Consider the following 22,261-nt stretch of genomic DNA (forward strand, 5'->3'; position numbering starts at 1 on the left):
GGGTGAGAGATCATACCACATAATTAGGAGCAGTCACAGTCCTTTGCCGCTACCCTCAGTCAGCTCACCATCTTCACACCCTTACCTATAGTAAACTGGATTTCACTAGATTGTATAGGTAACGTCCTGATTACAAGCAATTTTTTTTAGTAAAATCCCTCTATTTTTTTGGGGGAGAACTGAAAACCCTTGATACACTAATCATTTGAGTTGCATAGTTACGCAGGTTGTGTAAAATGCTTTGTGTTTGTGTAGTATCCACCTGCCCATTGGCAACTTTATTTGTAGCTAAGATGTGCATGGCTTGCATTGTGACAGCTTTTTGAACTGACATGCTTTGTGCTTGCCTTCTCCTCCTTACCCTGACTTCTACTAGCCCAAGGAATCACGCTTGCATGCTGCTGCTGTGACTGTGCTGAATGGTTCCAGTCGAAGCTGTGTTGTGAGTGAAATTCTTTCGTGTGTTTTGAAAAAGTTTGAGGCAAAGGCATATGTTTTTTCAGGTTACAGATTTGTCTACAACATATTTAGTGGTGTTCTAGCTGCATCATTTATGCCATTTTGCAGCAATTCTAGTCGACTGCACCTCGCTGCATGCCCATCCAAGTGCTGCTTGGGGCAACTGCACCAAAAGTTGTTTTTTTGACTGCTTATGTGTTTTTGGCCTAAAATCAGGGTTGGACTCAGCCACTCATTTTAGAAAGGGGGGTGTTACCTAAAGTAACACCGAAGAGGGTGGCGTGGTCATGACTTTTTTGTTTTTACTTGCAGAAAGACGCCTTCATAACATAGATACTGTTAATGTGTGCACACAGTGGTTTCGCTCATTTGTCCTAATTGGGTGGACTATGAGCACTGTAGTGGGGGGAGCGTTGACTCAAAGTTGGGGAGGAATCGCCCCTACTGCCCCTCCTCTGGATCTGCCACTGCCTAAAATGTTCTTGGTCTGGCAACTAACACCTCAACCAACTTTCCCAGAGTGCTGTGGAAACCCTTCTCTCATCACCTTTTTCCCTTCACGCTTTTTCTCATTCAAGGGACCCTGAAACAATTCTGACTATTTTGTACAACCACACTGTACCGGTAGAGCAAGTCTAAAGAATTGTTTACAGGCTGATTTAAGCTTCCGAGGTAAACTGTGTAATTTATTAAAATGCTTCAAAGCTGTGAATTGCTGCAGATGATAGCAGCTCAGCCAAGTGTGTATTCGACCACCCACTTCCAGTACAGCGAAGTTGGGAAGCGGGACACCACGCAGGTGGCTGATCTGATTGAATGTACAATGCGCATCACAGGCAGTTTTAATGCGATAGTGTCATGGTAGTGTTTAACGTGATAGCGTCCAAACGTCGTGGGATTGAAGCTCGGCTGCCGCGGCTGCATTTTCGAGCGAGGGGAAAATCTGTAGGCCTATGTGCTTAGATTTGGGTGCACGTTAAAAAAACTCATGTGGTCGAAATTGCCGGAGCTATGACGTCTCTCATAATCATATGGTGCTTTTGGAACGTTAAACCCCACATATCTATCTATCTATCTATCTATCTATCTATCTATCTATCTATCTATCTATATATCTATCTATATATCTATCTATCTATATATCTATCTATATATCTGTCTGTCTGTCTGTCTGTCTGTCTATCTATCTATCTATATATCTGTCTGTCTATCTATCTATCTATCTATCTATCTATCTATCTATCTATCTATCTATCTATCTATCTATCTATCTATCTATCAGAATTACCATTCATGATTTGAGAATGCTTGCTGAATGAAATCCACCCCATCCTTATTCTTGTTGGTATTTCACTCTCATGGTCCGGCTCCGCGGTTACTCCCTGTCCTAAGTAGACATATTCCTTTACAACTGCCAGCGTCTCTCCACCTAATGCGAAGTGCTGTTTTCTGCCGAGACTATTGCACATCGCTATAGTTTTGTGCAGATAAATTTTCAGACCTACTCTTCTGCTTTCCGTGTCCAGTTCAGTAATCATGAGCTGTAATTCCTCCCCTGAGTTACTCATCAAGGCAATGTCATCAGCGAATTGCAGGTTACTAAGATACTCCTAATTAACTGTTATCCCGAACTCTTCCTAATCTAGGGCCCTGAGAACCTCCTGTAAATACGCGGTGAATAGCATTGGAAACAGCATGGTGGCTCCCTGCCTTATACACTGCTATATAGGGATTTTGTCGCTTTCTTTGTGGAAAACTATGGTGACTGTGGATCCACTGTGGATGTCTTCCAGTGTGTTTATATAGTGTTTGTCGATGCCCTGATTTAGTAGTGCCTGCATTACTGCTGATGTCTGGACTGAGTCAAACACCTTCTCGTAGCCTATCAAAGCTATGTATAGAGGTTGGTTCTATCCCACGCGTTTCTCTATTACCTGATTGATAGTATGAATATGGTCTATTGTGGAGTAGCCTGTACGAAATCCTGCTTGGTCCTTTGGTTGATTCAACTCTAATGTCACCTTAATTCTATTAGCTATTATTTTTGTAAATAGTATGTAGAAAATAAACAGTATGCTGATCAGCTTGTAATTTTTTAAGTCCTTGATGTCTCCTTTCTTATGGATTGAAATGATGGTGTTCTTCCAAGATTCTGGTACCCCTCCTGTACAGAGACACTCCGTATATAAGGTGGCCACTTTTTCTAACACAATTTCTCCGCTCTCTTTCAGCACGTCCATTGTTACTTTATTCTCTCCAGCAGCTTTGCCTTTTCGCATTCCTTCCAGGGCTTTTCCTACTTCTCTTGTCATTACTGGTAGGATGTTAAACTCCTCTGCGCTGATATTGCTTCTCTCAATATCATCCTGTTTGTTTCGGCTTGTGTACAGCTCTCTGTAGAACTTCTTTGTCACCTCAACTATCCTACCCGTATTGGTTATGGCATTGCTGTATGATTGATATGTGGAGTTTAATGTCCCAAAACCACCATATGCTTATGAGAGACCCCGTAATGGAGGGCTCCGGAAATTTCAAGCACCTGGGGCTCTTTAATGTGTACCCAAATCTGAGCAAACTGGCCTACAGCATTTTAGCCTCCACCGAAAATGCAGCCACCGCAGCCAGGATTCGATCCCGCGACCTGCGGGTCAGCAGCAGAGTACCTTAGCCACTAGACAACCATGGCAGGGCGGTTATGACATTGCCTTCCTTGTCCCTTAATGCATACATCCGATTTTGCCTATGCACAAGATTGCCTTCGCAGCTTTTAGGCTTGTGCCTCTTTTTACAGCCCGCTCAATTCTCTCCATGTTATACCTTCTGATGTCGGCTACCTTATGTCTATTGACTAACTTCGAAACCTCCACTAGCTCTATTTTGTCAGTTCCATTTGAGGCTCTCATGGTTTGGCACTGGGATAGTCTGCTAGTGTCCTGTCTAGTGACTGTACCTCCGATGTCTATTACACACTATTTGATGATACTAGTAAGATTATTGTTCATTGTTTCAAGCCTAATGTCAGTTACCTCGTTTAGAGCCTCGAATCTGTTAATTCGAATTAGAGCCTCGAATCTGTTAAGCTATTAATTCCTGTACTTTCACTCTCACTGTTAGCTCAATAATTGGCTTCTTATATATCAGTTTAGGCCTTTACTTTTTTAAATCTAGGTGAATACGAGCTCTTACCTTGCTATGGTCACTGCATCGGATCTTGATAACTACTTCTACATCCTGTACAATGCCTCGGTGTGCACACAGGATGAAGTCCATTTCATTTTTAGTTTCGCCATTACCACTTTGCCACGTCCACTTTCGGTTAGCCCATTTTTTGAAGAAGGTATTTAAGATCAGTAAATTGTTACGTTCTTCCAACTCTACTAATAACTACCCTCTGGCATTTCTAGAGCCAATGCCATATTTTCTCACTGCATGGTCTTCGGCCTGTTTGTTGCCTACTTTGGCAATAAAGTCACCCATCAGAATAGTATACTGTCTTTTTTAATGTCTGACTCTACGTCTTCGTAGAAGTGTTCAACCAAATGATCATTATGGCTCAGTGTAGGCACGTAGGCCAGTACCACCTTCATCTTGTACCTTTTGATAAACTTAATTATGATACTTGCAACCCACTCACTGATTCTGTAGTATCCCTCTATGTTGCCAGCGATATTCTTCTGCACAAAAAACCCCACCACTAGTTCTTTTTTGTTAACTAATTCACGGTAGCATAGGACGTGTCTGTTCTTCAGCACTGTACAAACTTCACATCTCCTCCTAACTTTGCTGAGTCCTACTACATCCGATTTCACACCCTCTAATTTCTCGAATAGAATAGCTAGTCTAGCCTCACTAGATATGGGAAGGTACTGCAGAGTATTTTGGCTAAACCTCGATAAAGTTCAGCTCCATGCTTTATGCTGTTTAAAACAATCATTCTTTCTTTCTTGGTATCAGGAGCTTATTGAAGCACTTTTGAACATTTTGACGATTACTCTCATTGGTGGTAGTGGTAAAACTCTGTTGCCCATAGAAAGGGTCCTGAACTTAGTGTGCTGATTATCTTTTTACGCTAGCAGTTTTACAGTCTCTGAAACTGTTCCATGGCCAACTTTGCTGGAGCCATGACGTGTGGAAATGGCATAATTTTCTTTAGCCATTTATGGGGCCCTCATGTTATAAACGAGGCCTGCCAACTAGAAGGTGGCACTGTCATTTGTATCAGCTTCTTATGTCAAAAATTTTAGCTCTCTATTGTTAAGGATCTTCGAAAAAAAAGTGGGACATATCTTTCCCACTGCCCCTTGAAGACAGTCATCTCAGAGACAAAAAAATTATCTTTGTTTTATTATGTGGACTTGCTGCTGCCTTACAATAAACTAAGGACAGAGCCTACAAACGCCTATATCCTATCACAAAAAAGTTGACTGAATGTCCATTGAACACTTTCTCGCTATAACGGCCCTCAGGCAGCAGATGTCGGTAGTGGGCTTGCCTGCAACAATACAATTTTTGTCTGTTGAGGAAGCTTCTTTCACCCTGCATGAAGCAGAATGAAATTTGGATACTGCAATCAGCTGTGCGCAATGTTGAACTAGGTACGCTTTTGGAAATACTGTATCATTAAATGGCATTCAATTTTGCATCGCATAAATTTTTTTAGAAAACTGTATGTGTATGAATGATGAAAAGCAATGTAATAGCCATTTAGGAACTTGTGAGTATGAAATAAACTTTTCAAGCTTTCCTCTTATGCTGAATTGAGTAGAGAGCGTGTCAAAATCTAAAGAAAAAAAAGATACAGGGTGTGCAAGCGGAATGGTTCGTTTGAAGCTTGTGTGTGTGCTGCCACCTTGCCAGCACCATCAAAACAACTACCAACACCACTTTCTAGAACATCAATGTGGTTGCATTAAAAGTTTGGAAGCAATCGATTCAGTGGCTTTTATCTGAAAAATGAGAACATTGTGAGGTGGTTGTAATAAACTAGGACAGCTCCAAAAGCCAGACGATATAACAATCCCCAAAAGTCGGGGATTGTTATAACGATATAACATACGACGATATAACAATCCCCACCAGTCAAAAGAATGCAAAAGAAAAGTGCTTCCAATGCGACAAACGCCATGTGTCTTTTGTGTGCCACCCTGACTGGCAGAAAGCAAAGAATGATTGTCCACAAGAAGCCGTGAAAGAAGTTACTGCTACTAATGTACACATGGCCTCTGAAAAAGAAGCAAACAAAGAAGTCGCTCTGCAAACTTTCCGCACTTGGGCCGGGGGCGGTAACCAATGTGGATATATTTGTGGTGTTTTGCACGGCGACAGTCAGAAGACATTCATTAGAGCAGACATCTCTAAAACGTTTAACCTGCGTGTTTTGGGATATAAGGACTTCCACTTCAACACCTTTGGTACGATTGCTGTGAAAATGGAAGCATTCCGAATTGTTGAACTTCGCTTGCGGAGTCAATACAGCGGCAGTGAAATAACCGTTGAGGCCGTAGAGGTTTCATTCATATGCAAAGGCATGGCATCTGTTCCAGTTGACCATGCCTTCGTGAAAGAAATTGAGAGTTGTGGAGGACTTATCGATGAGAAGCTCATTTTTCTAGGAATGCCAGCGGTTCCAGGAATCGCCCTGTTGATTGGAGCAGATCATTCGTAGAAATTGTTGTTAAGGAAGGTCTGCCACTGCGCAGACAACAGTTTAGCAGCAATCAACACAAAGTTTGGTTGGACATTCTAGGGTCTGTTCAGCCTCAACAGCTCTCTGACCATGGTGACAAATATTTGCATCCTAAATATTGGTTTAGGAAGCGATACCAAAGAAGAAACTATACTACAAAAGTTTTGGCAGTAGGGCGCCATTGGAATCGCCAATGAAGAGAATGTAAAGCATGACTGCGAGAACTATACTCTGATCAGTGTGGAGAGAAAAGGTGACCGCTATGAGATGCCACTTGCCCCGCCACGGTGGTCTAGTGGCTAAGGTACTCGGCTGCTGACCCGCAGGTCGCGGGTTCGATTCCCAGCTGCGGCGGCTGAATTTCCGATGGAGGCGGAAATTTTGTAGGCCTGTGTGCTCAAATTTGGGCGCACGTTAAAGAACCCCAGGTGGTCGAAATTTCCGGAGCCCTCCACTACGGCGTCTCTCATAATCATATGGTGGTTTTGGGACAATAAACCCCACATATCAATCAATGAGATGCCACTTCCATACAAATAAACTTCCAGCAATTTGGCAAGTAACTGAGAAATGGCTATGAAACGGCTGAGAAGTCTAACAAAGAGGTTGTGCCGTAGCACAAAGCTCGTGGAAGAATATGACACGGCCATTAAAAGCTACATGAAGCCAAAAGAGTAAACAATGAAGTAGCATCTGAGCACTTATTTTATATGCCTCACCGGCCGGTCATCCAAACTCAGCCAAAGACAACGAAACTTCCCGTGGTACTTTACGCTTCTTCTAATGCACCAGAACAGTCGTCACTAAATGAACATTTGGATAAAGGGCCAAAGCTCATTGGCGACATGGTACGCATTCTGCTGCATTTTCGCCTACACCCGGTTGCCCTCGTGGCAGACATCGAGAAAGCTTTGCTCAAAATCAGCCTGCAACCTGAAAACAGAGAAGCTCTAAGATTCATTTGGTACAGCGAAGTACCCCGCAATCCTGATGTCCTTCCAAATATAGAGGTATGGAGAATGTAAAAAGTATCGTTTGGCACTACGGCGAGCCCGTACTTACTAAACGCTGTTCTCCTTCGCCACTTGGAAAGCCAGGGTGACAAGTCTTCAAGAAACAGCGTGTTTACTCAAAGACTCTTTCTACGTAGACGACTTGGTAACAGGAGTAACTTTGATTGATTTGTGGGGTTTAACGTCCCAAAACCACCATATGATTATGAGAGACGCCGTAGTGGAGGACTCCGGAAATTTTGACCACCTGGGGTTCTTTAACGTGCACCCAAATCTGAGCACCAGGAGCAACTTCTGAGGATGAGGCGTTGAAGATAGCTTCAGAAGCTAACAAGATAGTGACGGATACTGGATTGCACCAAAGAAATTGGTCATCCAGTTCAGAAAAAGTTAGGATGACAGTGTGCGGTCAGCCAAGTAGTGCATCGGACGAGCCACAAAAAGTACTGGGGCTTTTGTGTACACCGACTAAAGACGAGATGTCTATATCAGCCGCGCCCCTTTTAGATCACGGCATGTACTGGAGTCGGCACAAAATGTACGGTCCTACAGGCATCAGCGAGGGTCTTTGACCCTTTGGGACTAGTAGCGCCTTTTGTGGTACAAGCTCTTTCAGCGCCTTTGGGAGGGGGGAGTCGGCTGGGATGAGCAACTGCCGGACGATCTAGAGCAAGAGTGGAACAGCTGGTGCTCAGATTTGGCCAACTTGAAACAGCTTTCTTTCCCCTGTTGCATATGGAGAGATTGTGAGGCTAAACGTCAGCTACACATATTTTGCGATGCAAGCCCGAAAGCTTACCGTGCCTGCGCGTACCTACGGACGCAAGATGACAGCGAAATGGTGAACTCAAACCTCATCTTCACGAAGTCCCAAGTGGCCCCGCTGAAGGTGATGTCTCTGCCCCAGTTGAAATTGATGGCTTCCCTAATTGGAGTACGAATGGCTAAATACCTTCATAGTGTCCTTGATAAAATATCTGCAGTGCATTTTTGGTTGGATTCAACTATCACACTCTGTTGGGTAAAAGGCATAGCCAAGCAATGGAAGCCGTTTGTCGAAAATAGGGTGAATGAAATACAGAGTTTAAGCAGCCCAGAAAGTTGGAGGCATTGCCCAGGTACCGATAACCCCGCTGACTGCCTGAAAGAGGGATGCGTGCCGAGTACCTCGCAGATAACACGCTTTGGTGGAAAAGCCCAAATTGGCTGCTACAGAGTTCGCAATTCTGGCCACTAAAGGAATTTGATGCGTGTCAGAGCCATGAAACTGACAACGAAAGAGGAAGAAGGCAATTCAGTTGCATACAGGAATAACCACAGTGACCCTTTTGCTACAGGTAGAAAAGTTTAGCAGTTACACGTGTCTCCTCAGAGTGACTGCGTGGGTCTTGAGGTTTGTAAGAAACTGCCAACAGCACAAGAGAAGTAACCCAGTATATCTCGCCGTGGATGAAATTTTAGAGGCCAGCAACCACTGGATTCAACTTGCTCAAAGCATATACTACCAGCTTTAAATCAGAAGACTTTCTCAGGGAGAGAGCCTGATGGTGAATTCACCAATTGCACAATTTCAGCCTTTCATTGACGAACAGAGATTGCTGCTCGTGAAAGGGCGTCTTCAATATTCGAAAGTATTCGAAGAAGTGAAGCACTCAATCCTTCTGCTGAAAGATTATGTCGTAACTAGATTGACATTGGTTGCAGCTCATCTTCAAACTTTTCGCTGAGGCGCTCTCAGCACCATGTCTGAACTGCTCCAGTGTTACTGGATTCCATGTTTTCGGCAGCTTGTGAAGAAAGTAATATCATGATGCCCTGTTTGTGCAAAGCATCGACTCAAACCGGTGACCGCTCCTACTGCTCCTCTTCCAAGTGACAGAGTGAACAGCGACAAACCTTTTCAAGTAGTGGGATCAACTTCGCCAGCCCTCTTTTCATTAAAAGTAAAACGTCAAACACAAAGAGTTACATCGCCTTGTTCACGTGCGCAACAACGAGATCAGTGCAGTTAGTTTCCAGCCTCTCAAATGAATGTTTTCTGTTGGTCCTCCGACGCTTCGTGGCACGCATTGACGTTCAAGAAGGCATCAAAGGAAATTCAAAGCCTCTGTAAAGTTCTTCGCAGTGGTGACGTTCAAGACTACTGCGGCTCTCAGCGCATCACGTGTAAATTCATAGTATAAAAGGCAGCTTGGTGGGGAGGTTGTGGGAGCGAATGGTAAAGTCCGTGAAGGTATTCCTTCGAAAAGTCCTTGGTCGTCAAAGCCCGTCCTTTGAGGAGCTCACTACAGTTTTGGCGAACGTGGAGGCAACTATAAACTCGCGCCCGCTTACTCATGTGGTAGAGGAGCCAGGTGAGGCATCAGTGCTGACACCATCTTATCTTGTAACAGTTTTCCTGCTTCCACGTCAAGTGCTGTTCCCACTTCTACATCAGCTTATATTAACCAGCACTGGAAGTACCGACGATCACTTTTCAACACCTTCTAAAAAAGATGGCAGAAGAGTTATCTGCTACAGTGGCGCTCAGCACACCTAATACTCTCAGGAGAGGACAATTTCGTCATGATAGATGACATTGTGATTGTACATGAGGACCATACCAAGCCACATATGTGAAAAACAGGAAGAGTCCATGAAGTTTTCAAAGGCCGTGACCGAGCAGTGCGCTCTTGTGCCGTAAAATTGTCCACTGGAATCACTCTGCGACGTCTGGTACAACTCTTCTATCCTTTGGAGGCACATGTAAAATGATCAAAGCTCAGTTTCGGGGGAGGATGTAATAAACTAGGAGAGCTCCAAGAGTTAGATGATATAACAATCCACAAAAGTTGGTTTCTCCCAGAACTCGAAACTGCGAACGAAAACGAAACCGTTGACAGAGGAGAGCCAGACTCACCGTGGAGTGCGAACTCAGACAGGAGAGAGTGCGCTGCCTTCTTCCCGCAGAGAGAATTTGGTTAGGTGGGGCAGTCTGGACAGTGAACTGGATCAAAGAAGACATGTGTTCCTTTGTACGTGTGGGTGGAATACAGTTTTTCCCATTATACCCTTAATCATGTGTAGCCCTCAATTATTTCGAACTAGCTAATCAGTTTAAAGATAGATAACTGTGGGATACGAGTCCCGCTGCCCTACAAAGGGTCAAAATGAACATGCACTCGTTTTTGAATCAGCATTTAACCGAAAGGCCTGTTAAAATCGTTTTAGCCACTCTACCACAAGTTGCACTATCGGCCTCTGTTGCATTTTAGATATTCAACTTGTCAACTTATTCTAGTAAGTAATATTCGATTAGAATTAAAAACTCGAATTTCTACACACCCCAAAAAAATTCAGAAGGCAAAATATCATACTGAAGTTATAAATTTTTCTATCAATTCTTTTTGTTTTTTGCTAAAAAGCATTTGAAGGTGGAAAAAAAATGATTGATTTGTGGGGTTTATCATCCCAAAACCACCATATGATTATGAGAGACGCGGTAGTGGAGGGCTCCGGAAATTTTGACCACCTGGGGTTCTTTAACGTGCGCCCAAATCTGAGCACACGGGCCTACAACATTTCCGCCTCTATCGGAAATGCAGCCGCCGCAGCCGGGAATCGAACCCGCGACCTGCGGGTCAGCAGCCGAGTACCTTAGCCACTAGACCACCGCGGCGGGAGGTGGAAAAAAAAAAAAAAAAAATGAAGATGGGTGAAAACACCTGTAGTGCTATCTTGTCAGTGAGTGCCTTCATTTTTTTAGAAATGTATACGACATTATTATACTGGTTAGGTTAAAATAAAGATTGTTCTTAATGTATATACTTATCTATGAAATTTAGTGTAGAGCGACCGTAATTACAGTCTGATACAACTTGAGAAGTTTGGAAGGCTCCACCCAAAGGACTTGAGCGTGGCAGCCGATCGCTTCTTACACTAAAATAAAGAGAAGGTTTGGTTTTGCACTCCGCAATTCTTTTGTAATTCTCTTATGTAACGAGCTGGCTTACCGTCTCACGACTCCACTCAGGAGTATGCACGCACCCATTGGTACAGGCTTGTATGCATCTACCTTTAAGGTGGAAATGCTGCAGACTTATAATGTAGTATCTTGCTATATGACAACATGATGCGTTCTTAATAGTGCAAAGTCATATGTGAAGCAAGTTATTGTCAAGGCTTATTTTTTATGAACTAATCAATTAATGATGGAGACAATGTTTTATGTTAATATATTACAATTTCGAGGATGTTCAGCCTTTTAAATAAACCTTCATTCTTGTGGTTTATTGTCCATGCGTGGACGTTATCTCCTGCTGTATCGCAACCTATCGGTCTGAGGATACGAAAACAAACCCTTCTTGCCCTGGAACACGCCAGACTGTGCGCGCTTGCTTGCTCGGTGATCCAGCACTCATGGCGACTCCCATGACCAAATCATTTCAAAACCGGTACGCTCAGTGCAGTCAACAACTATTTCAGTGATGCTTGCCTTTTAAAAAACTGAAGTGTAGGCCTGCATTCCATACTTACCGGGCAGGAAGTCTGATCTATAATTACCCATTCTTGCGCAAGGGCACTTTGGCGTGCCGTAAGTGAAACCATATTATGCAACGTGTTTTTATTGATTGTGAAAGCTGATGTGGAGGGGAATAAGTGGGGAAATTATGCAAAAATATAATTTTTTTTTATCATTGTCAGAAGTTTTCCTTGCGTGCTCTTTTCTTGAAGTTAGCATGATTATATCTTTTCATTGAAAACTGTTATGAATATAAGCTTCGGCAGTTTTATAAATAAGCATGATGAGAAAGTAATGAGAAGTTTTTACCCCTATGTCATAGGTCCTTTTTGATGTAAAGGCCTGCAAACTAGGCAACAAACTTATGGACCATCTTTCTGAAGGGAACCATGATGGGATGCGAAGCAGCAGCGGTGCGCACGCTGTTGACCCGGCTGAAGTGACCGTCGGCGCGGATGCTGGAAGAACAGTTGGATGTGAAACCCGGTGTAGCCTTTAGTCAAGTAAACGTTTATTTAAAATGCGAAAACACGAGAGGCTTCTTGGGTTTCGTGTAAGTTTCAACGCCGATAAGAGCCGAAAGAGTGTTTCCACTCGAGATGCGGTCGAGCGTTGTGAGCAGTGGAGAGGGTGAAGCGAGAGAGAAGTGTTGCGAGCGGGTGGAGAAGCAACATTACCTAAGTGTGTTGGGAGGAGCCGGCAGCTGCTGCGGGTGAGGGAGAGAGTGACGTCGACGCACACTGAGACTCGACCTACTTGGCATCATTTCAACAACTGCGGCGGGGGGAACGCGGTGCAATGCATTGGCACGGAAACACGGACGGACAGCATTACACAGGCTAGTCAAATAACTGCTTCGCACCTAAAACGTTTTTAGGTCAAATTTGAGAATGTTTATTTAAGAAATCTACACTGTGCAGGGAATCGAAATATAATTGAACGTAAGTGCAAGTACACCTATATATAGCTAAAGAAATTTTAGGTCATCATCATCAGCAGCAGCAGCCTGACTACGTTCACTGCAGGACAAAGGCCTCTCCCATGTTCCGCCAGTTAACCCGGTCCTGTGCTTGCTGCTGCCAATTTATACCCGCAAACTTTTTAATCTCATCTGCCCACCTAACCTCGTCTCCCCCTAACCCGCTTCCCTTCTCTGGGAATCCAGTTAGTTACCCTTAATGACCAGCGGTTATCCTGTCTACGCGCTACATGCCCGGCCCATGTCCATTTCCTCTTCTTTATTTCAACTATGGTATCCTTAACCCCCGTTTGTCCCCTAATCCACTCTGCTCTCTTCTTGTCTCTTAAGGTTACACCTACCATTTTTCTTTCCATTGCTCGCTGCGTCGTCCTCAATTTAAGCTGAACCCTCTTTGTAGGTCTCCAGGTTTCTGCTCCGTAGCTAAGTACCGGCAAGATACAGCTGTTATATACCTTCCTCTTGAGGGATAGTGGCGATCTACCTGTCATAATTTGAGAGTGCTTGCCGAATGTGCTCCACCCCATTCTTATTCTTCTAGTTACTTCAATCTCGTGGTTAGGCTCTGCGGTTATTACGTGCCCTAAGTAGACACAGTCTTTTACAACTTCAAACGCACTATTACCTATCTCGAAGCGCTGCTCCTTTCCGAGGTTATTGTACATTACTTTCGTTTTCTGCAGATTAATTTTAAGACACACCTTTCTGCTCTCCTTGTCTAACTCCGTAATCATGAGTTGCAATTCGTCCCATGAGGTACTCAGCAATGCAATGTCATTGGCGAAGTGCAGGTTACTAAGGTATCCTCCAATAACTCTTATCCCTAACTGTTCCCATTCTAGGCTTCTGAAAACCTCCTGTAAGCACGCGGTAAATAGCATTGGGGAGATTGTGTCCCCCTGTCTTACACCCTTCTTGATTGGTATTCTGTTGCTTTCTTTATGAAGCACTATTGCAGCAGTTGATCCCCTGTAGATTTCTTCCAGAATGTTTATATATACTTCATCTACGCCCTGATTCCGCAGTGTCTGCATGACGGCTGATATTTCTACTGAATCAAACGCCTTCTCGTAATCTATGAAGGCTATGTATAGTGGTTGGTTATACTCTGAGCATTTCTCTATTACCTGATTGATAGTATGAATGTGGTCAATTGTTGAGTAGCCTGTTTGAAATCCTGCTTGTTCCTTTGGCTGATTGAATTCTAATGTTTTCTTTACTCTGTTAGAAATTACCTTGTAAATAGCTTGTATACTACAGAGAGCAAGCTGATTGGCCTGTAATTCTTCAAGTCCTTGTCATCTCTTTTCTTATGTATTAAGATAATGTTAGCGTTCTTCCAAGACTCTGGTACTCTTCCCGTCAGGAGACACCTCGTAAACAGGGTGGCTAGTTTTTCTAACACAATCTGTCCTCCATCTTTCAGCAGATCTGATGTTACCTGATCCTCACCAGCAGCTTTGCCTCTTTGCGTGCTCTCCAAAGCTTTTCTGACTTATTCTATCATTACTTGTGGGGTGTCATCTGGGTTACTGCTAGTTCTTATAGTATTAAGGTCGTGGTTGTCTCGGCTACTGTACAGATCTCTGTAAAACTCCTCCGCTATTTTAACTATCCTATCCATATTGGTAGTTATTTTGCCCTCTTTGTCCCTTAGTGCATACATCCGACTTTTGCCTATCCCAAGTTTCCTCTTCACTGCTTTGACGCTTTCTCCGTTTCTCAGAGCGTGTTTAATTCTCTCCATGTTATACCTTCTTACATCGCATACCTTACGTCTATTAATCAACTTCGAAAGCTCTGCCAGTTCTATTTTGTCTGTTGTACTTGACACTTTCATGATTTCACGCTTCTTAATTAAGTTCTTCGTTTCCTGGGAAAGTTTGCCAGTGTCCTGTCTAACTACCCTGCCTCCAACTTCCACTGCACGCTCCGTAATGATACTCGTCAGATTATCATTCATTGTATCTACGCTAAGGTTGGTTTCCTCACTAAGAGCCGAGTACCTGTTCTGCAGCGACACTCTGAGTTCCTGTACTTTCCCTCTCAGTGCTAGCTCATTGATTGGCTTCTTGCATATCAGTTTCTGTCGTTCCTTCTTCAAGTCTAGGCGAATTCGAGACTGTACCATTCCATGGTCACTGCATCGTACCTTGCCAACCACTTCCACATCCTGCACGATTCCTGGGTGTGCACTCATTATAAAGTCTATTTCGTTCTTATTTTCGCCATTAGGGCTCCTCCATGTCCACTTGCGGTTTTCTCATTTTCGGTAGAAGGTATTCAAAATCCGTAAATTATTGCGTTCTGCGAATTCTACTAGTAGCTCTCCTCTGGCGTTTCTAGTACCGATGCCATAATCTCCTACTACTTGGTCTCCAGCCTGCTTCTTCCCTACCTTTGCATTAAGGTCGCCCATCACTATAGTATACTGTGTTTTCACTTTACTCATTGCCGATTCCACGTCTTCATAGAAGCTTTCAACTGAAGCGTCATCATGGCTGGATGTAGACGCGTAAGCCTGTACTACCTTCATCTTGTATCTTTTATTCAGTTTAATTACGATACCTACCACCCTTTCATTAATGCTATAGTATTCCTCTATGTTGCAAGCTATGTTTCTGTGAATTAGGAACCCCACTCCCAGTTCTCTTCTGTCTGCCAAGCCCTGATAGCAAAGGACGTGCCCATCCTGTAGCTCCGTATAGGCCTCATCTGTCCTCCTAACCTCACTGAGCCCTATTATATCCCATTTAACACCCTCTAGCTCCTCGAATAGTACAGCTAGACTTCCCTCACTAGATAAGGTTCTAGCGTTAAACGTTGCCAAGTTCAGGTTCCAATGGCGGCCTGTCCGGATCCAGAGATTCTTAGCACCCTCTGCTGCGTTGCAGATCTGACCGCCACCGTGGTCAGTTGCTTCGCAGCTGCTGGGGACTGAAGACCGTGAGTTATTTGACGTATGCATGGGGGAGGTATTGGCCAGATACTGGGCCAGGGTGACCAATCCTTCTCTGGTGAGGGAGTGCGTTCCCAGCGGTGGTTACCGGCACCGGGATTTGAACCACGGACCTCTTGCATGCGAGGCGGATGCTCTAATCACTACGCCATCGCCGCACAAATTTTAGGTATGTAGCTTTAATATATTTTGTGTAATTCATCGCCAAATTTGAAAAAACAGCAGAGCAGGTAAGCGCGGCACTCCACCTTTTCGAAATTAGTGATTTACTGTGCTTCAAAAAAATTTTTTTACAGTAAAACCAATTGCGGATATCTTCTTTCCACTCATCGAGCAACAATATATAAAATTTTAAAAGAAATTCAAGAAATTGACCAGCCATGCTTTGTTCGATCTTACGCGGAATCAACCAGTAGCTTCTGCACAGAACCAACACCGTGCATTTCTAAAAACTTGGAAAAGGTGGGAGCAGGAGGGTGAGAAACAGAAAAATAAATGTTGCATTTAATAGGAGGTCTAAATGATCACAAAAAAAGGAAAAGAAACTAGAAATTGCTGTTAAGGATTTGTTAGCTATAGCAGACTCATATGCAGAAAAGGCAGAGAAGATTACCGACTTGACGTGCATCATCAAGTCAAACAACCTTAAAAAAAAACTGCCAAGACCAAGCAGCAGAGTGGATATTGACATGAAAATTCAGAAAAAGCAACAAGGCATTGCTTAATAACTGTTCCTTAGTTTTTCCTATATGAATTAAAGTTTTGAACTTGTGTTATACTTGTGTGATACTGTCATAAGTGATCACATATGCAAGTTTAAGAAACTATGATTGAAAGTTGTCTAGAAATAAAATGTCATTGGAGCCATGTTTTTGACGTCTGTTTCAGTAGTGTTGCCCTCTTTCGATGGTTTCTCATTATTTCAAGCATTTTCTCTCCCCTGAACACATGATAATTGGGTTTCTAACAGACAGTGTGGTCCTTAAAAATTTGCACACACAGCATTTTGAAAGTCTTTGAAAATTCTTGGATTTTTGTCATGTAAACGAGCATGAACCCTGGTGTTGCCACAAGGGCAACAATTAAACCCCAGTCTTCAGTATACAAGACATGGTTCTCCCATGAAGACCATTGTACTTACCGTCTCCGTAATTTCTTTGCATGCTTTTCAGAGGCCACTTAACTAGAAAAGAACATTTAAAAGTTTGTGTTCATCCTTGCTAGATGAAAAGGGATAAGAGCTTCCTTGTGCTTTTTTCAAACTAACACGTTGCAGGACCATGTTTCTGTTCACTCCGTTCACCTGTCTGAGAGACCTTCCCTTGTGGCTTTTATTCAGAAATTCAAGTTCTTCAATTGCAAAAGTTTCATTTGTGGAAATTCATTTTATTGATGCTATATACAAACCTCATAATTTTTGCAGGGCTATTGTTGTATGTGCGTAGTTTGAAAGCTTGATTCTTTTCACAGGGAAGTCCTGGAGCATCTGGTGCAAGCAGTAGTGGATCACCTGAACATGCACAGACAGCCCCTGCACAGCTTGAGTTGGACAAGCAAATGCTAGTGGAACGCATTGTACGGCTACAGAAGACCCTTGCACGGCGCAATGACAAGATTGACTTCCTTGAGGAACACATCAAGCAGCTGCTGCTTGAAATGAAAAAGAAATCCAAGTATGCATAGTGTCTGAATTACTTTTGTCATTAATTGTTTCAAGGTGCCCACAAACACTTTTTACATATGCTCAGAAAAAGCTGCCAATTGTAAGCCGAGGCTCCTGCGAAGATGTTAGCCAGACATTATAGCGCAGCACGCAGTGTGTAATTTACAATTAAGCTTCAAAGTCGGCTAAAAATTGCTTGCTCTTCTCTTGACCATTTATTTGGCTTGTAATTTCAATTCGACTTAGGCATAGGCTGATCTGAGCATCATGAGCTGCATAGCTGTGCAACCCAGCTGCTGTGGAGCGCTGTTACGTGCCCACACTGCACTCTGTTGTGCTAGAATTACGCATAATATAGAAAACTACACCAGCGCGATCGTGATCACACTGAAAGTGAGGTGCGTATTCATAGAAAAAAAAAAGAATATGTGCTCAAGGTCATTAAGTGCACTGCTGTACAAATGCAGCTTCTAGCCCTCATGTCATCCCCTCTTGCTTATCTTTCAGCGTGCTTACTGGAACAATAGAAGAGAGAAAACGCTTGAAGCGAGCGACAAATCTCTGTAACTCGGCTCAAACTTGACATATTCTAAAAAGTTCTTGAGGCAGATGATCGGTTTGGCAGTATACGCCTAGAGTGAGGCCACTCGATGATTACTTTGAAAAGTGCTGCAGGACCCTTTTTAAAAACAAGTAGCTAATAAATTATTTTTCTAATGAAACCCAAGTGACAAACAAGCAACTTGAACAAACAAGTGACTACATGCACGACCTCGTGGAAGCTGCATGGATAGTCTGCCTCATGACGCATGCAAAATTGTGTGATAAGCTCGACTAAAGCCCCTTCATAAGGGTGTCGCCACTGGTTTGTAGAAAAGCTTGTATTGGGACTGTTAAATTGATTGTCCCGAGTGTGTCAGCGAACGTTAATTGCTGCATGTGCCCTCACTCATGCTCTGTGTCACGCAGCACATGCATGCTCTGCTGTGCCACGAGTGAAAAGATACAATGCTGCATTGAAAAAGCTCAAACTAATGCAAGACGAGAACACTTATCTTATCGTGAGGTGCCCCAGATGAGCAGTAACGCTCAAGTAAAGCAATATAAACACAGTTCTCTAAGTACCTGAGCTCATGAAATCTGTGTGCAGTGGCCTGTAAGTGACCGTCAGTCAAAAAACTGTCTGTTGAAAGTCAAGTTTATATACCCGCCTTTCCTCTTTGTCACTTTTTCAAAATTTCAACTGCCCAAGGCAGCTGCCATAAAGCGTGCACCACTGACAATACTGAGCTCGAGAATTCAGCGGAACATTCCCTTCCCATTGTCTGCATCTGTGCCAAAACTTGTCACCATTTCTGTAACTCTGAGTGTTCCGTTTCTCGTTTCGTTTTTTAAAGGATAATCCAGAATTATATAACAAGAGAAGAATCTGGTGCATTGGTTCCCACCAGCATGGACTGCAATAAGGTGTGTACTGAAAAGTGTTGTTAGTGTCTTGTAATTCTACTTGCCATAGCATGCAATAAATTTCCCTCATTGGTCCTGTCTATATTTCCAAGCAGCTGTTGGGAAAAAAGCAAAAGGTAACTGAAATCATCCTTGAAGTGCGGTGCAAGAGCTGTAGCCTTTCTTCTCTATTCGTATTCGCAGGCTGAGATCTCCAAGAAAGGAGGCATTATGGCGTCAGTGTACAATAGCCATGCTGTTGACACAACTATGACATTGGAGCTGTCCCTTGAAATCAACCAAAAGCTTCAGGCAGTCCTTGAAGATACATTACTGAAAAACATCACCCTTAAGGTGAGTTGAGCCAGTGTACTATATTTATATATATATACATATACAACAAACACAGTAAGTGGCACCACTGGAACATCATTATAGTACATTACCACTTAAGCTATGAATTGAGTCAGCGTACTATATATATATATACATATACAACAAACTCACTAAGTGCCACCCCTGGAACCCCATTATAGTACATTACCACTTAAGCTATAGTGATGCTTTGTACGTAGTTGTAGGAACTTCAGAAGCAACTCATTAAACTGAATGCGTATACAGTTCCCTAACTAATGTTAGCCAAGTAGACTAAACAAACTTAAACTAAAACCGATGTTGTACTATTAAGTAGAAGCCATCAGCATGGACAACACTTTGCTTCTCCAGGCAATACACGTCCCTAGTTCTATTGTTTTAGCACTGTTAGTGCTTTACAGCGATATTACTTGAATCTTCAATCTTTCACAGGCAGTTCATAGTATATACCTATAAAAGGTGTCCACTGGAGCACAGCACTGAAATGCTGCGTAGTGAAAGCATTACAAAGAGTGCCCTTGTTTTGTTTCTGTATGAATTGCCAGCAAACCATGCTTTGCAATCTCATATAGGCCTTATTTTTAGTCAGAATGCCACCCTACAAAAATGAAAACGTTGTATGATTCGATATGCTATTTTTTACAACCTAGTCACAATTCTGTCACAATATTCCTCTTTTGTTTGTTCCCACAGTATTTTATCATTTAGTATATGCACCTATAAAGCTTGTATTCTATATATGAATATGTATTAGTCAAAAACGAATTAGTAAAAAAAAAAATATTGAAAGCTGAGTACTTTCGGTTTTTTGATGACCAAAAAGAATGTGGAACAAAAATTATCTATAAAAGTCATGAAAGATTATGGTGTCTTCAGGTTAGAAAGGTAAATGTTTTGCCAGTAAGTGTCAGAGCCCCCCTCCCCTCTTTTTTCCCCCAGAAAATATCTTTTCAATAATTACTTCTCTCAACTAGGATCCTTTATGCACTTGCATATATTACCTTGAAAAGAGGTTTTCTAAAGACTATAGTCTTTCTTGGGGTACTTGGACACAAAAACTTTGGTCTGTCTGTCTGTCCGTCTGAATGATACCCGAAACGGTTAAAGTCCAACCACATTTGCTATGCCTAGCAATATTGCTCTGGTTTCTGTGTTCATACTTGTGTGATTGTCAAATAAAAAAAAAATGTTGCACATATCTTAGGCACAGTATCAATATGCCAATACTACCTTGTGTGTTTTTTTATACTAGAGAAAGCATACGTAAGTAACTCTAAGGACCGTAGCGTTTATCAAGCTCGCTGACAATGCAACGCTATGCACGAAAAGGCAAGTGTTTCCTATGCTTTGCTAAGACGACACAGGGATGGAACTTACCCGTCACCTTGCATTCTACACATTATGGCCTCCAAGACGGGCGTGCACATCGCGCACTTGCCATATCAGTGGCCATGCTTTCATTTTTGATGGTAACTGCCAGATGGCGCTCATGTGTCACTTCGTAGAGTGCCTCGATGCGCTCATTCACCTGTGCTGCATGCATCGAGGCACTGCCTCCAGAATCCCATTCACCGATTGTCTCATGCAGAACATTAAATAAAGGTTTTGTTCACTCTCTCCAGATGCAAGACTATCATCTTTCAACAACATTTGCAGTGAAACATGCAGATATGAGGCCAATATTTTTTCACGTAAACACTGCAATGACAAAATTTAAGACATGAAAGCTGCTCGTTTTGGCAGCTTGCATGCTTTTTAAAGCACGCTTCAGAAGAATATTTTTTAACCCACGTGAAAACTTAAGGGAAAAGATGTCGCTATAGACTTGGACAACTTACATACTCATGTGCAGCATTACTTGCAGTGTTAGACCTCTTATTCAAGATTGCTGTTAAATTTATGTGAAAATTCTTGCATATATATTTACCATTAAGAATGCTGTTTCAAATGGCTGCCTTCATGCATTTATGTATCATTTTTTTGTTGGCACAATTTTACAGGAAAATATCAACACACTTGGTGAGGAGATAGCAAGGCTAAGCAAGGACTACCGCCTTGTTGATGCAACGCAGTGCCGCCTGAAATGAAAGAAGTGATTGTATGTTTTGGTTGCGGCACCTGCTGACTACCTCACGCCAAAATGAGGCTGTGGGAATCGGCCCTTTTATACATAGTCTAGTTTGGCAGTGTCTTTTTCCACTCTGCCACCTTGCAAAATTGTGGCTAAGAATGCAAACCAGGCCTCTGAGCTTTAGTGTGCAGTAGGATGTGAATTTTCAGGCATTGAGTTGGCTGTACTGCCATTCTATTTTGTTGTCAACTTTCACTGTACATTGTCACATCTTTGTGCCACGTGCCTTGGTAGAATGTGTTAATGAGGCACGAACAGGCCAGCTTGCGCAGAACTCCATTGCACCCATGTTACACACCATCATCATTCAATAACTGTTCTTGTGTGTAGCTTAGTCAATCGAATCTGGTGTTCACCTTTTTCACCTGTATTGTGCATGCTGACGATTGATTTGTGCTTTTCTCCCATTGAGAAGGAACATGTTTCTGTGTCCACCATTGAATTGCAACTGTTATGAACACTTATGTTCAGAACATCTTGGCTGTTGTAGTGCTGAGTTTGAACAGGACTGTTCTTTATATTTGGTTTGGTTGGAATGGCCCCTGCTGTCTTTATTCTGTGCAAATTAGGTACTCTTTGTTGGACTTCTATTAAGCAGCTTCGCACATTTTCGAGAATGTGTTTTTCAAAGCATCTATATCCCCCTTTTGACACTGTTAGCGCTATGCTGCACACCTATATCGTTGCATGATCGCTTACTAGTTTTTATATATGTATACTAAATAACTGATATATATATGTGTGTGTGTGTGTGTGTGTGCGTGTGCGTGTGCATGTGTGTGTATATATAAATATGTATAGAAAATATAGCATACTTTATTAAGCAAATTATTGAAATCAAGATAATGAGAGTGTATGACAGGGAAAGGACATATGAATTCTGTAAATGGTGTTTGTTGTGCCATCTAGTAAATATAGACTTGATCCATGTGTAAAAATACGCTTTCATATTAAGATTGTGTTGTCTGCTGCTTACTTGCTTAAATTCTTAATAATCTTACGGCATTTCTCTCTCATGCACTTACAAATGACAAAGTTGTGAACAGCTA

At 42.6% G+C, this 22,261-nt stretch overlaps 1 protein-coding gene across 5 annotated transcripts in view; it reads left to right on the plus strand.

Moving 5' to 3' along the window:
• Golgin104 (coiled-coil domain-containing protein 186) overlaps window positions 1-21,561 on the plus strand; it is an 83,690-nt gene extending 62,129 nt beyond the window's left edge. For 3 of the 5 annotated variants that reach the window (XM_037426721.2, XM_075876129.1, XM_075876130.1), the window contains exons 14-19: window positions 377-442; window positions 17,068-17,270; window positions 18,658-18,727; window positions 18,823-18,843; window positions 18,911-19,060; window positions 21,082-21,561. In XM_037426721.2, coding sequence (XP_037282618.2) covers window positions 377-442; window positions 17,068-17,270; window positions 18,658-18,727; window positions 18,823-18,843; window positions 18,911-19,060; window positions 21,082-21,168 — 597 coding nt within the window. In that variant the 3' untranslated portion in view covers window positions 21,169-21,561. The remainder of the gene's footprint in view (window positions 1-376; window positions 443-17,067; window positions 17,271-18,657; window positions 18,728-18,822; window positions 18,844-18,910; window positions 19,061-21,081) is intronic. The other 2 variants (XM_037426722.2, XM_037426723.2) reach the window with 2 other exon arrangements.
• The last annotated feature ends 700 nt before the right edge of the window (window positions 21,562-22,261 follow it).

The sequence above is a fragment of the Rhipicephalus microplus genome, chromosome X (genome assembly GCF_043290135.1).
Source record: "Rhipicephalus microplus isolate Deutch F79 chromosome X, USDA_Rmic, whole genome shotgun sequence".
Taxonomy (NCBI): Eukaryota; Metazoa; Arthropoda; class Arachnida; order Ixodida; family Ixodidae; genus Rhipicephalus; species Rhipicephalus microplus.